Here is a 17,151-nt window from a genome sequence, read left to right as displayed (position 1 = left end):
TTCTACCATCATATCTGTCCTTATATGTCGCACCTGTGTGTATCGACCAAAAATGCTGTCTAGGTAGGAAGCTCACTAGGTTTTGAGACAGCCTTAGACACGCCGATGAGAATGAGGATGACGCCTCCAGTCACAGTGACCCTTTGAATTCTCTTTCACAAGCTCCGCTCGACATCAACCTTTTATGGTAAGAGACTCCATTCAAATGATTAAAAATGATAAATTTCGATGTGTTGAGTTTAAACTCAATATAAACGGCTAGGTTTGGTTAATACTTGGCAGCTTTAGCGTCTAACCGGATAAGTTTTAATTTGCAGAAAAGCATTTTTCTGTGTCGCTGTTAGGCTGAAACTTGTGGTAATTGAATTACTGTTTGAGTGTACCACTTTCTTTTAAAGAAAGAAAATAAATGAAGTAAAAAATATAGTATATTGGTAGCCAGTAAATAAGAATACATAGCCATAGTTAACATGCCGTTTGGCCTTTTAAAATTTTCAAAGGGTTAAAAACTTAGTAATGACATTAACTCTTACGTATAATATTGTATAATATAGGCTATGAAATTTATGTGTGTACACGATTAACCTTCATATGCCATTTCGTACAGGGTACCTAAAAAACTGGTTGTTTTTAGCCTAATCAATTAGTCAAAGTGGCATCATACAGTAAGGTATATTATGTTTATTAAAAGTGGATAGGGATATTTTCCCCTTCTTCATAATTTGTGTAAAAAGAAATGGTAAAGAAGTTTGTTTTGATTAAAAGTCATGTAAATATGAAAGCATGAGTGGTTTAATAAAAACTTTTATTCTGCATAATTGTACTTTTACTAAATTGATTAGTATTAGTACAGGTTGTTTCATATTAGAAATTATATAAAAATAATTAGCAAATGTTAATCAAATGTGCTCAGAATTAACATTTTGTTGTTGTAACCTCAGAAGTATAATAAAACTCTCTGTTCTCTGCAGATGAAGGCTGTTTTGATAGCTTTGCCGGTTCTCTTTTACTGTTTGGAACAGAGGTTTATACATGGTAATGCACTTGGTCTCTTTAAACACATCCAGTCTTTGATGACTTTTTATTTTAAATGATCTGTGCATGTGCATTTTAGGGCAGGAACCACTTTGCCAATCTCACTTTTCGTGTTCTGACTGTATAAGGAGTCCTGGATGTGCATGGTGCAAAAAGACCGTAAGTGAACCTGCCGCAAGAATCAGTTTCCCATGATCAGGAAAGAGATGTCAGTTGTCAGCCTGAGAGAACTGAGAAAAGAGATTGCTAAGAAACAAAGCAATCATTATATGTTTAACACTGACAAATATTTTAATGTGTTCCCTTTTGAAGTTTTTTTTTTCCTGCTGTGGTACTTGTGGCTGAGCATGTTTTTTTTTTGCAAATTACGCAGCTGCTTTTACAGTAATTCATGCTCGTACATTTTAACACTTATCCTCACATGGTGACCTTAATGGTATAGTCTGTTTCCTAAACTAAGCAATATAGGCAGTGTTGTTGAAACACTACATGCAATCTATTGTACTGTAGATTATCGGTTGTGAATGTATCACGAACTATTTCCTGCTTTTTAACATTTAAAACAGAGTACGTTCAAAGTACTTTTAGTTAATTTTGGAAGACCTAAGAAGAAAATGGATAGTTAAACACTGTTTGCGATTAGGCTACTTATATACATTTTTCTATTTGTGTATTTTTAAAATCAATATACAAGTAAAATAATCAAATAGACAATTATGACATTTCTAAAAGTTGTTAAATGGGCAAAAAGAATCAGCAATTTGGTAATTATATAAACAAAATCAATTATTCAATTTTAACAAAAATTACGCCTCCTGACCATTAATACGACTTAATGTAGGTTGATTCAGTTAATAAGTATTATTATAATATTTTAAATATTTTCACTTGAAGTTAATTTAGATGTTACCATATGAAGCACAGTTTCAAGTAACCAAGTAAAAAAAAAAAAAAAAGCTAAAAAGCGAATTACAAATTGAGAATGCAATTGGGAATCACTTTGTAAACTATAAAAATATATTTCTTTGAAGTTGTAAATAAAAGCTTATTCAAAAGATTACTTGAGTATATTTTACAAGAAAATGGCACTTCAGTTTTTCTGCTTAAGTTGTTTAATTCTTTGATTATGAAGTTTACTAGCAATATATATATGAGAAAATATTTTCTACACATGTTTTTTTCAGTGTAGTCATACTAATATTATTATATTTATTTATTAAATGATTGTGCTTGTTAATGCAAATTTCCTTGTAATGCAGGACTTCCTGAAATCAGGTGAGTCAAATGAACGACGATGTGAGTCTCCCGAGGCTCTGAAGGTCAGGGGATGTAAAGGGAATGATGTGATCAATCCTGGAGAACATCCCTTGACCTATGTGAAGAACAGTGTCCTCAGCAGCGATCATGCAAATGTGGTCCAACTCAAACCGCAGAATATCAACATCACACTCAGAATTGGTGAGATTAAGACTTCGGTTCAGACATACAACAACATTGCTGCATTATATTGGAACATAAGCTTAAAGCCATTTGCAGAGCATTTACGCTTTAGTGTAATTAAACACTTTAGTATGCAGATGTGTTAATATACAGCCAAGATGTACAGTCATATGCAACTTACACATAAAAACAATACAAACTGGCCACACAACTATATATATATATAAAAAACAATCGTGCTTCAACAGTCTTTGAATCTTTTCCTCTGATTGTTCCTTTTAAATGTGCAGGAGTTCCACATGAATTCAAAGTTGAGTTTAAGAGGGCTAAGGGTTACCCTATAGATCTGTACTACCTGATGGATCTGAGCTATTCCATGAAAGATGATCTGGAACAAATCAAAACCCTGGGGCAGAAAATCCTCAAGAAGCTGAGAGCCATCACAGACACTGTCCGGATCGGTGAGACAATATGCTAAGTGAAATACTAACATCAGTTGGTGTCTGACCAATGGTGAATTTTTTAACAATGGTTACGGTTTCCACAAAAATAATAAGTAATGTTTCCTCACCATGTCAGCATTTTAGAATAATTTCTGAAAGATCATTTGACAATGAAGTAATGTAAGTAGTAAGTAGGAGTGTCAAGACATCAAAGTGGAGTAATGGCTGCTAAAAAATTAACTTTGCTATCACAGGAATAAATTACATTTTAAAATATATTTAAATTAAAAAAAACTTATTTTAAATTGTACTATTTCTTTAAATACTATTAAATATGTCACAATATTAATGTTTTACTATGTTTTTGGTAAAATATTTTTTTCTAAACATTAGAAAATCTTACGGATTCCCAAAATAGGCTTCATTAAAATATATCAAATTCAAATAGAACTATTTGAACTGCACTTCTAAAAAAAGAAATAGAGCTGTATTACTGTCATTCATCCCAATAAGCCGTTCCTCTTCCTTTCAGGTTTCGGGTCTTTTGTTGATAAGGAGATGTTGCCATATGTCAGTCAGGTGAAGTCAAGACGTCTGAACCCCTGTCCCAATCGCATAGATACCTGCCAACCGGCTTTCAGTTTTAAGAATGTCCTGCCCCTGACTCACGATGCCAGCGAGTTTGAACGAGAAGTTAGCAAACAGAATATCTCTGGCAACCTGGACGCTCCTGAGGCTGGTCTGGATGCCATTATGCAGGCTGCGGTCTGTAAGGTGAAAACTGCGTATTACCTCTGTGTAGTATATGGTGCATGTAAATGATCAGATTCGAACAGATCTCATCCACAGCTCACCATAGTAGCAACATAAAAAGGCTTATTTTTTCATTTCTCACCTCAGGATGAGATCAGATGGGGTAATGTGACAAGGATTCTGGTTTACACATCTGATGATACTTTCCACATGGCAGGAGATGGACGACTAGGTGGTGTTTTTCAGCCACATAATGGACAGTGTCATCTCAATAATCAAGGTTCCTATGATGGAAAAGCCTACGTGAGTATTGCACATTTAATGCAGTTCAAATGGGATCATTTGTATGTGAAGACATACAATTATTTAAATTTGTTCTACAGGATTACCCATCAGTGGGCCATGTATCTAGGGTTCTGCAGGATAACAATATTCAGCTAATATTTGCTGTGACTGAGAACATCTATCCAGCATATAAGGTGTGTATGAATTATTTATACCACTGTTTAAATGTTTGGGATCAGTAATTTTTTTGAAAGAAATAAAACTTTTTTTTCAGCAGGAATGCATTACATTTATTAAAAGTGACAGTAAACACTTATAAATTATTGCAAAATAAATTTGATCATGTGATCAAATGAACACTCTCAGAAAAAAAGTTACAAAAGCTGTCACTGTGGCAGTACCTACACATTTTTACATAAACAGTCCATATTGGTGCTTTAAATGTATAAAAGTGCACCTTTTGAAAAGGTACTGCCCCAGTGACCGCTTTTGTGTTTTATCCTGAGTGTACCCTTGGTGACTTCTTTCAAAAACAACAAAAAAAATTATCAATCCCAAACCTTTGAACGGTATTGTAATATACATTAGATATTAAATATTTAATAATAATAAATTTTTTTATTATAATTAATCTCTCTCTTTTCCATTATTCTCTCTCTCTCTCTCTCTCTCTCTCTCTCACACACACACACACACACACACACACACAAACAAACATTCACAGGCATTGAGTGCATTGATTCCTCAGTCAGCGGTTGGTGTATTAAAGAATGACTCCAGTAATGTTGTGGATCTCATCTCTGAAGCCTATCGGGTGAATGTTTTCAGATTTAAAATGTTGACTCTATTTAGTGATGGCTTTTGCACTAGCTCTACTTCCCATTTTAAATAACAGTAATGACATGTGGCTGCTAGAACAAAACAGTCAGTGTTTCCCCACAACCTTGTTTTTCACTTCTTCTTAAATGGTTAAATCATTTAAAATTTATAAACGAACTGAAACTGTTTATGTATTACGTGACCGACATTTACTCAGTGCAACTTATAACATCCAAGTGAAAGTTATAACACCAACATTATAACTTTCACTTCACCAACAAACAAAAAAAAAGTCACTGAGTTAGAAAAAGGATCACCCACTTGTGTCAGTATTTTGTTGAACCACCTTTTGCCTTACTTGCAGCCTAGTCTGTTAGGATATGTCTCAACTAACTTTGCACATCTAGACTTTGCTCTATTTGCCCACTCTTCTTTGCAGAACTGCTCAAGTTCAATTAAAAATGGTGACCGTTTGTGGACTGCGTTTTTTGAGTCATTCCACAGATTTAACGAGGTTTAAGTCTGGGCTCTGACTAGCCCATACAAGGACATTCAGACATTTTCTCCTTCAACCAACTGTGGTCAGTTTTGGTGTGTGCTTCATCTCATTGACAACTTTCTGGCAGAGGGCAGCATATTTTCCTCAAGAATTTGATGGTATTTTGCCCCATCCATTTTTCCTTCTATCCTGACAAGTTCTTCAGTCCCTGCTGCAGAGAAACACCTCCAGAACAGGATATCACCTCCTCCATGCTTTACTGTAGAAATTGTTATTTGGATGGTGAGCTGTATTGGATTTCTGCCAGACAAATCGTTTGGAGTTGAGGCCAAAATTCTATTCACTTCATTCAATTCATTCAATTCAAAGTCTCATCTGCCTCAGAATCTTCAAGGTGTGTTTTGGCAATGCTAAGGCTGACTGCATGTGGCCTTTCTTGAGGAGTAGCTTTTTTCTTGCAACCCTCCAATACTAACCACATTTGTGGAGAATTTGTGATATTATTGTCGTGTGCACACAATGACCTCTGTCATAAATTTCTGCAACTGCTTCAGAGTTGCTGTAGGTCAGCTCTTGGTCAGTAGCCCCTCACTGCAGAACATGAAATCCAGGGCGTGGTTGGATCCACATTTAGGGGGTGGGGTTTGGTAGGTTTAGGGATCAGGGTGGAGATGGGTAGGTTTATGTATATGTAAGGAGGGAGGAGTTGGATCTGGATCCAACGGCGCCCCCTGGATCTTGTGTTCTACAGTGATGACCATCTCCTCTTGGTCCCCTCTATGAGCAGTTTCTCCTGGCTCTTTCATCCAGTTTGGAGCAATGTTTTTATCCAGTCAGGGTCTGTGTTGTACCAAATACCTTCCACTTTATAATAATAATTGGCATCACAGTGCTCCTAGCCGTTGTCAAAGGTTTTGACTTTTTTGAAAGGTTTTTTTTTTTTTTTTTTTATCCATCTCCTGACTTGCCTGTCCACAACTTTATCAGGCATATCTTTTGACTGCCTTGCCACCCATAGTTGATTGTCTGCTTCGGTTGCACTACCAAGGACTGATATTCTCCAGGAAAGCTCTTTTCATATTGATCTAATCAAAATGACCAAAGCTGATCACAGTTGAATTTATGGATTTATGTGCCGTTGAGAAGATGATTAGCTATACCTGATTGAGTTTACAAGTCATTTTTAGGAGAGGGGTGATCCTTTTTCCAACTCAGTGATTCTTGTTTTTTAATTAATTTTTTTTCTGACATGTTCGTGTTACAGTATATCTTTCACTTGGATGTTATAAGTAGAACTGGGTAAATACAGCTATATAAAACAAAAACTGTCTTCATTTCAGGCTGCAAAGCAACAAAATGTGATCATTTTAAAGGGGGAAAATTATTTTCAATACCCACTGTAGATACCAAATAAGTAATTACCATGATCTTATTGTGATCATCTGAATGTTTATGTGAGCCAGAATTTGTCGTCCAAGCTGGTGTTAGAGCAGGAGGGAGCTCCAAAAGAATTGGATGTGTCCTACAGGTCTACATGTAAGGGGAATCAGGTAGATATTGAATGGAAGAAGAAAGGAGAGTGTCAAGGTATCAAGCATGAGAAGGTAAGCACCACCTTCAGTGCTTTCATCTGAATTATCAGCAACCAGGAAACATTTGGTGTATCTCATAAGACTGATGGGTTTTCTTTTTCTTTTCTTTTTTTTTGTTGATACATTGATTTTATAGATTACTTTTGATGTACGTTTGAATGCATCTGCATGTCTGAAGGAGCCGCAGACATTTCGGATCAAAATGCAAGGTATCAATGAGGAGGTGAAGATCACAGTGGATACGGAGTGTCACTGTAACTGTGGTGTTCCAGAGAAGGCTTCCATACACTGTAACAGTTCAGGAGCTCTCTCATGCGGCGTGTGCAAGTAGGTCCTCCTAGTGTCTCAGCAGTGTCTTTATCAACAATACTTATACTACCGAGCCAGAAAGACAGAAAAGCATAATTAATGTATCTAATTTGCTATCACAGTCATTATTAGGTCTTAAAGGTCCCATGGCATGAAAATTTCACTTTATGAGTTTTTTTTTAACATTAATATGAGTTTCCCGAGCCTGTCTATGGTCCCCCAGTGGCTAGAAATTTCGATAGGTGTAAACCAAGCCCTTGGTGTCCTGCTCTCCCTTTGAGAAAATGAGAGCTCAGATGGGCCGATCTGGAATCTTCTCCTTATATCGTCATAAGAAGAAAGGTTACCTCCCCTTTCTCTGCTTTGCCCGCCCAAACATTTACATATAGTTCAGTCGCAATGTCAGCTGAGCCGTTGCAAACAGATCTGATCTGTGATCAGTGATTTCTGAACTGTAACTAATTATTCAAGTTCAGACAGACTTTCTTTCTAAATTGTGTAATACTGTTTATGCATCAGTAAATCAAGCCAGTGGCCAAACGATCAACTGCACGTTGTTTCTCTTAGTAGCATGAAACAAATCTCTTATTTAAATTTTGATTAAACTACAGAGAGCACCTTTATGTTGTTCGGAAGTTGTCAATCAAACATCGCAAGTATGTCTGCACACTTGCCCAAACTGCTGTTATAATGAATGAATCTGTTATGCTGCACAACGAAGTTTTTACTGTATTCATATCGATATTGTGTTTACTGTTAGTTGTGGTGAAAGCATTTTGTGAGAGAAAACGTGTTGCAATGACGAGATCACTGCATTCACGTGATAAACAGACTCAATGCTCATCACTGCAGCCTTTCATGTGATGGGAAAAGATTTAAAAAATAATGCTATAATCAACACTTCCACGATTCGTTAATCTCGACAGCTGTAATAGTAAACGTATTAGAGAGAGGTTCCACATGCAATATGCATTTTGAATGTAAAGATGCCAGCCAAATACAACAGTTGGCATATACTCTGTGTCTCACAGCAGACACTCCCCTTCAAACAGAGCATTCAAGCCAGAGGGATAAAATCACGGTATAAAAATGACCTTTATTTATACATTTTAAATGTAAAAATCATACTAACAATATAAGTACACTTCAGAAAAACATTTAAAAAAAGCATTTAAACAAAGAAAATAATCAATGTCATGGGACCTTTAAAATCCAGTCACATTTCCTGTCACAGGAAGTCCAGACTGAAGTCTCAAAATCTAAATATGAGATAAGCATCAAAGTTTGATTTCCACCATTGATTTCACTATGATCTCAGTCAGTAATAAAGGTATCATTGTTATATTTTCACAGAAAGCTCTTTACCTTATAAAGGATTATTTTATATAGAAAACAGTAAATCACCAAAAATTACTTTTCCTAGACAGGGTCCCATACGTCTTGATCAGTCACATGACACGAGAAGCAATAGGATTTGGTGTCAGATATTTCGAGCAGGACATTTTCAAGTACTAGCAACTTAAAGTTTAGGCAGTATAAATCAACTTTTGCATTTTTCACAAGAAAGAAAATATTATGGGTCCGGAATGTGTGTGATGTGATCACATGTTGAGATTTTTATTTATTTTTTATTATTATTATTTTTTATTAATATGTGATGAGATTACCATGTTGATTTAATTAAAAAAGCTCTTTTAAATGAACACCTTATTTGATTTAGCAGCTTTAAATGTTGACACACATAATACTGTGTCTTACCGGTTTACATTTTTTTTAACTTCTAAATTGTGTGTGTGTGTTAGCTGTGATGAAGCGTATTTGGGTCAGCGCTGTGAGTGTATGAAACAGAGTGATGCGGACTCTTATGCCAACATGCTGGAATCCTGTCGGCCTGACAACAACTCGCTGGTTTGCAGTGGACACGGCAACTGTGAATGTGGCAAGTGTGTGTGTAAAGGCCAGTTCAGTGGGAAACTCTGTGAATGTGATGACAATAGTTGTGATTATCATAATGGCCATCGCTGTAATGGTAAGTACAGTGGATTGGCACAAACATTTAGCTATTTATATTTGTGTTTTAGATTCAAACCTCAGTATCTACTCCTCTGTATATTGGTCATAGGTAAAGGCATATGTAAGTGTGGAAAATGTATCTGTTCTGATAACTACACGGGGTCTGCATGCGAGTGCTCACCTATCCAAGACAAGTGTATCAAAGATAAAAGGCTTTGCAGCGGTCAAGGCAAATGCACTTGCAACCGTTGTCAGTGTAACACAGGCTTAAAGGGAGAGCACTGCTCTGCATTCATTAATGATTGCAAGCTGTTGAAGTGAGTATCTGTCTCTTCCTGTGATCTCATATCTGTGTTTCAAGATTGTTTAGTGAGGTGTGCATTCGTGTATGGGTTTGTTTCTTTTTTGAAACCACAATTTCAGTTTCCTCTTCCTGAAGTTTGAACTTTATATAGTTCATTTCAGCCATTAGCAGAGGCAACATTTTTCATTATCATTTAGTTTAACTTGATGTATTAAAATAACTAAAAGTAATACTGAAATCAAAACAAATACAAACTTTATAGATATAGTAAAAAACTGAAAATATAAAACTAAAACATAATTCAAAATATTACAAAAAATTATAATGGTATCTCCGTTATATTGAAATATATCTGCTAGCAACACCAAGGTCATGGGTTCGATTCCCATGTAATGCATGAACTGATAAATCACTTTGAATGCAATGTACTACAAATTCAAATTCACTTTGGATGAAAATATCTGAAAAATGTGTCTTTGTGTTAATGTCTAAAGGGACTGTGTGGCTTGTCACGTGGATTTTGGTGCTCCTGATACCGATTTCTGTGCTATAAAATGTTTAAATGCTACAGTATCTCGTCTTGAAGGAGCTCATGAGCTGCATTGCACATATCAAAACACCACTTCGTACGATGTGAAACTTGATGATGGCAAAATTGTGCTCAAATATGCAGACTTGCCACGTATGTATTAAAATCTGATATAATTTAATTTGACAAGAACGGAAAATAAGCACACTCTTGAGCTCATGTATGACACAGAATGGAGGTAACTGTGAATGTTAAATATTTGTTCTTTTTGTCTCTGTAGGTTCTGTTGATAAGACTACACTTTTAATTGGATTCTCCGTGTCAGCCATAATGTTCATTGGCATTATAATAATCATTATTTACCGTTGCCTGCTGGAACTGTACGACATTAGAGAGTACCGGAACTTTGTAAACGCACAGGAACAGACTAAATGGAAAGAGGTGAAATACTCACAGTTATTAACCACTCAGACAGATTTAGCTTTGTAGGCTTTAAATGAATAGCAAATTATAACCTCTGTAGACAACATATTGTTTGAGTGTGAAATTAAAGAATTCAAGACTGACCATGTTTCAATCAAATATTTCTTTGTTTTGTACAGGTCCAGAATCCTCTTTTCATAGGTGCCAATACAACGGTGTATAACCCTTTGCATACGAATCACGACGAAAACGAAAAGGAACATTCTGAGCAGATTTAAAGGGGTGGTTGATTAGCTTTTTTGCTTTTTTTTTTTAGATTGATTGTGTTTTTGTGGTACAGTGGGACATGTTCATTTTCATGTATTTTACCTTTATTCTACACCACTGTTTCTGTTACATCTTACATTGTGCCAACTTCATTAAAACATTTTAATACAGAATTGGATGATTGTTATAAATATTGTGATGTATTTTATGCATATTCATAGATACGCTTAACAATAGACTGTATAAAAACAGCTCTCAACACAAAGCCTTTTTTCACTTATACATATAGATCTATTCTGGTTGATAAACTGAACAACTCTACAAGACAGTTAGCATTTGCAGACCATGGATTTCTGAAGAATGTCATTTTATGAATCAAATAAAGTGTTTAACATTATTTGATGTTTGTGAATTGTAAAGCAGCTACATTGCTAAATAAAAACTACAATGATGTGTTTTCAATCTTATAAAGCAGCTTCACAGCTTACATTATTATAATTTTTTTTTAACAGTTAGGCTACTTAAAGTTATGTCTGATGACCTTAACCGCTTTAGTTCATAACCTTATGGAATAAAAGTTAATAACTGTTATTGTTTTACTTTCACTTAAAAGAAAAAAAGTATGTATTCATCTTTTCATTTAAGTTCAATTAGCAGGTCACATTTTATTGTCCTTTTCTATTTCTGAATGACTAGAACTTAAACGTATCAGAACCATAGACTGTATAAAAACAGAACTAAGGAAAGCATAACATTTCTATAAACTACATTACCCATGTTAAATTAGTTTCACTTCCGGGACGGTGTAGTTTCCCGATAGGCTATGAAAAACAAAAAAACACCAAAAACAACGAAGAGAGAGTTGAAATAACTAATTTTACCTTTATTCAAACACATGTATTAAAAATACACATGAACGCAATTCACAACACTCAAATAGTCTCGCCGTTCCTCCATATTTGAGAGTTTATCCTGGCGTGGTGGTGGCAGGTTAACTGGTTTGTTTGATTTGTTTACACTGATTGAGGATTTAGGCTGGGCTAAGTTAGCTAGTTAACATGCTAGGTTGTAACTTAATGTCAAAGTAAACAAGACGATATAGTTGATGATCATGAAATATACTTTTAATGCAGTAACGTTAACTCAAGAGTATATATTTGTATTTTCAAGCTTTTATTACATAATTGCGTGTGTTACTTGGATATGTTGGTTGTATAAATCTGTCTTGTTACTAAATCGTCTAATATTTGAGTGGCTTTTCATTTACAAGTAACGTACTTTGTTTTGCAGTCCAAACAGTGATAATGAAGTGCTTGAGAACAGAGGACTACGTCCAACAGTTATCTTGTGTAAAGGACACTGTTGTTCTTCACAATGAGCTGAAGGTAAACATTGATTTATTGTATATGTACATGTTAGATTGGGAACAGTTTCCCATTTATTAGCATTTATTTGAAATATATTTTTTGTAACAATGTTAATGTTTTTGTCCCTTTTAATCCATTTATTGTGTCCTTGCTGAATAAATATATTAATTTCTTAAACAAAAAACAAAGTTGTGAACACACCAGTGAGTGCATGTAAACTGAATTCTATATTCATTTCTTTCTTTCCTTTCTTCTCCCTAGTGTGTGCAGTGAATAATGTGGTATATGAGCTGTTTAACAGGAAGCTGTATGAGGGAGCCTTTGGTTTGGCTGTGATTGTGTGTCAGGAGCTGCCCATCCTCTCTTCCTGTGGATAGGGTAAGAACTTCAGCTTAGTCTGGTCTTTTGTTGACACTTTTTTGGGATTAACGGTGAATAAAAAGGAGCAGTATGAAATTGTGACATTTTGGTACATATGTGGCCCTTGAAGACAATTATATTGTGTTTTGTTTACTTTATTATGAATATTTTGATTATTTTCAAGCTTCTGAGAACAGGGGACAAAGGGAAGGCTACAGTCCTGTGGGAGGAAATCGAGGCAGGATTAGAGGCAGTGATCCCCAAAGGGGCACTCACACCAGAGCTTGGGCACATCAGAGCTGCTCTACTGGGGGCTAAAGCTGTGTCCTGCTGCTTGGCATTGGCCATGAAGAAACAGTGTACACCTGAAGAACTATTTTCTTCTGTATGGGGCTGGAATCCACCAAAGTTTAAACCTCAATTAAAACTAAAAAACGAACCAAAGCATAGATCCAAGAGCCTTTTTCTGACACAACTCCTCCAGAGGCAGATGCAACATGCCACACAGATGTTAAGAGTGGATCTGCAGAGCATGAAATCAGGAAAGCCAAAGAGTTCCCTGTAGTTTCTAAGAAACCTAAGGACTTGGTGCCTAAAATCACCATCACCAAATCTTCCATGTTTTTCAAAACGCCTAAAGCAGCCAGGACAATCCGGCCCAAATCTGTCTCCACTAGCACTGGGATTGGTGACTTAAGAGCCTTTGACTTTACTAATGAGGTCCCTGAAACGTCTGTCAACTTTACGCACCAGATGCACCTAAACGAACCAAGCGCTCTCGCTTCAAGGTTTGGCCCATTGGTTTCATACCTCCTGAGATCATGGTAGAAGATATCTTTATATCAAAAGTCATTATTAATTATTTACATCTGTTCTGTCTCTTAGGTTGAATTCAGTGATGAAAGTGGCGCTTAAGACATACCTCGTGCTGTAGTGGAAAAGTCAGAGAAAAAGCGCAATGCCTCCAACTCCAAAACATCTCGCACCCGGAAACCAGCTCTGAACTCCGTTCCTATTGACGCCAAAGTTGTGAACCCCACTGTAGAACCAGAACCTCCCAGACGCACACGGACCACTAGGAAAAGCATAGCCCTCCCCTCTACCAGCTGCCTCTCTTCTGAGGAAGAAACTGGCTTATCTAACCAGACCCGCACCCGCAGAGGACGACCAAAAAAGAGTCAAAGTTCAGAGGCCACAGAGGAGCCAGAGAGGATGAGGATGATTAAAGAGGATGAAGATGATGCTGTTTTGGACATCAGCCTGGAGGAGCTCAGAGGGTCTGACACGGAGAGAAATGATGCGGGTGTGTTTGTTGAACAAACTGCTATAAAATGATTGCTCATTTGATTAATTCTCATGGACTGAATTAATTGTATGTATTTGATTCTAGGCAGCCCAGATAATGACTGTGAGGTCTTGAGGAGAGATCTGGCTGCAGATGTTGGACGAGAATGTTTTAGTGAGCTCAGAAGAAATGGACAGAATGGCTCGGGATCTCACACAACTATACCACATGCATCTTGGGGTCAGTAAAAAGATCAGTTTGTAGTTTGTTTTACAGTCATGTAAAACTTAAAAAAATAAAATAAATGTAATACTTTTATTACATTGAACAAGAGTGACAAAGACATTTATAATTATAATGCATCTGCATCTGCGATGCTACATGCACAGTCACTGGGGGTGTCCACTCGCCACCATATGACCCTTCGTGTGGTTAGCCAGTTCAGGTATGTCAGTTAGTATGAAATGGAGACATTTTGACAAAAAATAGTCACAGCCTGTCTTCTAAAGCATTTGCATTAGGAATCAAACCTCTTCTCTGTCTATTTTTGTAGGAAGCTGAAGAAATCTTGTAATGATGTAACAGAAGGTCTTGGTGCTCTGAATCTGGAGGAAATGTCTTGGGCAACACAGTCTCAGAAACTCTCTGCACTAGAGCAAATCTTTTCCTTCACCTCATCGCACCCAACACAGTTCCCACAGACACACTGTCACCAGTTCACACAGCAGCTGAAAAGATCTGCCAGCAGGTAACGACTGTGCTAAAAGTGACCCAATGAACGGCACTGTTTATGACAATAATGCAGGGGTAACAAAACATTGGAATGATTTATGCATAATTGCAAGAATGATGCAGAATGGTTTAAAATTGATGAAATTGTGCTGGTTCAAGGAAATTATATTACTCTGCAGGCACTCTCGGAAAAAAAAAAGTCAACTCTGAATCCATATTACTTTTATTTAAGTTTATTTAAATTTGATAGTTCCACATCATACAGGTTTTTAAAATACTCTTTCAGCTTGTTACTCAACATAAAAATAGCCAAGGATACTGGCCTGGGATTAAAATGACAAACAACCATCCATTTAAATTGGGTGGTTTTTTTGCTCTAGGAATAACAGTGTGCATGCTTTCGCTCACGGGTGTCTATCCTGATGAAATCGGCAGCAGTATTCTTCTGACCTGACTGGTGCATGGCTCTAACCCAATCACTGTTCGAATCCCTACTGCAAACAGAAAGGTACAGATATATTTGTGATGTTTACACTACATTGGTGTATTATCTAATGCAACAAGTTTAAAACATTTAAAATGATGACAGTGAGAAGGAAATGGGGAGATGTTTGCACAAACTATCTGTTTATTTTTAGCGCTCTGTTGCTGTGCTGTTGGAAGAAATGGATGGAGTATTGAAGGGGCAGAAGAGAGTGAGCACGGTGGCTGAGAAATCGCAGTGGTGGGAAGGAAGAAAAGCTTTGGATGTTCGTGTGGAGGAAAGAGACACAATCTTTGATAGTTTGCAGAAACTAATTATTGTAAAAGGATGGATGTAGGATACTGAATGTGATGCTGTCTTACTTTATCCTTAAGAAAATGTTAGAAGAGATGGAAGAGGCTTTAGGTGTGTGGCGCACTCTACTCCTGTCTTTGACTTCTGACCCTGAGCTTGAAGTTCATGCAAAGTGCTTCCAAAAGGAACTGAAAGGAACCAAGATCACACAGGACATTCTTAAGGTATGGGTATCTCTTGGCACCTGCAGTAGTTTGATCATCGCATGTTCCCACCTTCTCAATACTACTTTCTCTCTGAAGGTGGTTCTCTCAGCATCTCCACTGCTGTCCTGTGGGACGTGCTCCACTGCTGTAACCTGTGGGACGTGACAGATCGTGATTTAGATCGTTTCACGTTGGCTCTGCTTCAGTCCTGGCTCTCCGCTGGTTCTGGCTCCTCCCTTCTTCAGCATTTAGCCCAATCGCGTAATGCCACACATTTAAAACATATAATTGGTGCTGCACCCATTGCATATGGTTTGCCTGTGTATATTCACTAGCCCAGATTAGAACTTTTATTTTTCACATCTAATGTAGCAAATATTTGGTGTGTAAATGCAACTATCTGTTATTTAAGGTCTAAAATAACCATAATCTCAGGGCTTGTTTACAATGCAAAGAATAAGCTCTGTCTATATGAAAATGAACCTAGGAAATATAAATTAAATGTAACTTGGTCCTAGTTGACAAGCTCAAAGTGTTTAACCATTTTAAAGTCCTTATTTAATTTCTGCCATGTTCTAGTTCATTCTTGTACATTTTTATTTTCTCTTTTAAATTATATCAAGTGACAAACTACTTTAAAATAAAATGATTTTTTAGTCTATTTTTCACAGTGGTTGTTATTTCCACTTGCTATGGTGTAGCAGGAATGAGGGAACTACAGGTGCATCTCAAATTAGAATGTTGTGGAAAAGTTCATTTATTTCAGTAATTCAACTCAAATTGTGAAATTTGTGTATTAAATAAATTAAATGCGCACAGACTGAAGTACTTTAATTCTTTGGTTCTTTTAATTGTGATGATTTTAGCTTACATTTTATCAAAAACTCACCAATTCAATATCTCAACAAATTAGAATATGGTGACATGCTAATCAACTCAAAACACCTGCAAAGGGATTTGCTGAACCACAGACAAGGTCAGAGGCATCTTACCTGGGCTAAGGAGAAGAAGAACTGGACTGTTGCCCAGTGGTCCAAAGTCCTCTTTTCAGATGAGAGTAGGGTTTTTTTTATTTCATTTGGAAACCAAGGCCCTAGAGTCTGAATAAACCAGACCTTAGCTCTATTGAGTATTGTTGATAGGAAGATGAGAAACGAGACAAAAAAAATGCAGATGAGCTGAAGGCTAAAAAAAAGGTCAAAGAAACCTGGGCTTTCAGACCACCTCAGCAGTGCCACAAACTGATCACCTCCATGCCACGCCGAATTGAGGCTGTAATTAAAGCAAGAGGAGCCCCTACCAAATATTGAGTACATGTACAGTAAATGAACAAACTTTCCAGAATGCCACATTGGTCTTGGTCTTATGAAGTGTTCTAAATTGTTGGGTCAAAAAATCAATCATCAAAAAAATCCAAAATCATCACAATTAAAAGAACCAAACACTTAAACTACTTAAGTCTGTGTGCATTGGATTTATTTAATACACAAATTTCACAATTTTAGTTGAATTACTGAAATTAACTTGTCCACAACATTCCAATTTATTGAGATTCACCTGTACATTCTAGAGAGTAAATATGAGGGGAAAAACAGCAGGAACAGGGCAGGTGTTAACAATAAAAGATAAACTGACAGGCAGCTCCAAGGACCAAACAATGAAGCCTGTGTCTTCAGAATATCAAAGACGGTGGTTTCAGAGGACATGGGGGA

The 17,151-nt window shown here is 36.6% G+C and overlaps 1 protein-coding gene and 1 pseudogene across 1 annotated transcript; both read left to right on the top strand.

Annotated features, from left to right (window-relative positions):
* Positions 1-33: 33 nt before the first annotated feature.
* On the top strand, positions 34-11,182 carry LOC128015750 (integrin beta-7). The gene is made up of 16 exons (XM_052599844.1): positions 34-187; positions 972-1,035; positions 1,115-1,194; positions 2,295-2,493; positions 2,766-2,936; positions 3,451-3,692; positions 3,819-3,974; positions 4,055-4,150; positions 4,681-4,770; positions 6,738-6,878; positions 7,003-7,193; positions 8,978-9,204; positions 9,298-9,505; positions 9,987-10,174; positions 10,302-10,462; positions 10,624-11,182. The coding sequence occupies exons 1-16, from the start codon at positions 185-187 to the stop codon at positions 10,720-10,722; spliced, it is 2,316 nt and encodes a 771-aa protein (XP_052455804.1). The 5' UTR covers positions 34-184; the 3' UTR covers positions 10,723-11,182.
* Positions 11,183-12,485: 1,303 nt separating this feature from the next.
* LOC128015748 (separin-like) lies at positions 12,486-16,100 on the top strand (annotated as a pseudogene).
* Positions 16,101-17,151: the final 1,051 nt, after the last annotated feature.

This window comes from Carassius gibelio, chromosome A6, assembly GCF_023724105.1.
Source record: "Carassius gibelio isolate Cgi1373 ecotype wild population from Czech Republic chromosome A6, carGib1.2-hapl.c, whole genome shotgun sequence".
In the NCBI taxonomy this organism is placed as follows: Eukaryota; Metazoa; Chordata; class Actinopteri; order Cypriniformes; family Cyprinidae; genus Carassius; species Carassius gibelio.
Note: the sequence above shows the minus strand (reverse complement) of the source record. Positions and strands in the feature narration are given on the sequence as shown.

What these genes read in the sequence shown, in the direction of transcription:
- LOC128015750 (XM_052599844.1), top strand. An exon ending in GTGCATGGTGCAAAAAGACC is followed by an intron (nt 1,195 to 2,294) that starts GTAAGTGAACCT and finishes CTTGTAATGCAG; the next exon opens with GACTTCCTGAAATCAGGTGA. An exon ending in TAATGGCCATCGCTGTAATG is followed by an intron (nt 9,205 to 9,297) that starts GTAAGTACAGTG and finishes TATTGGTCATAG; the next exon opens with GTAAAGGCATATGTAAGTGT.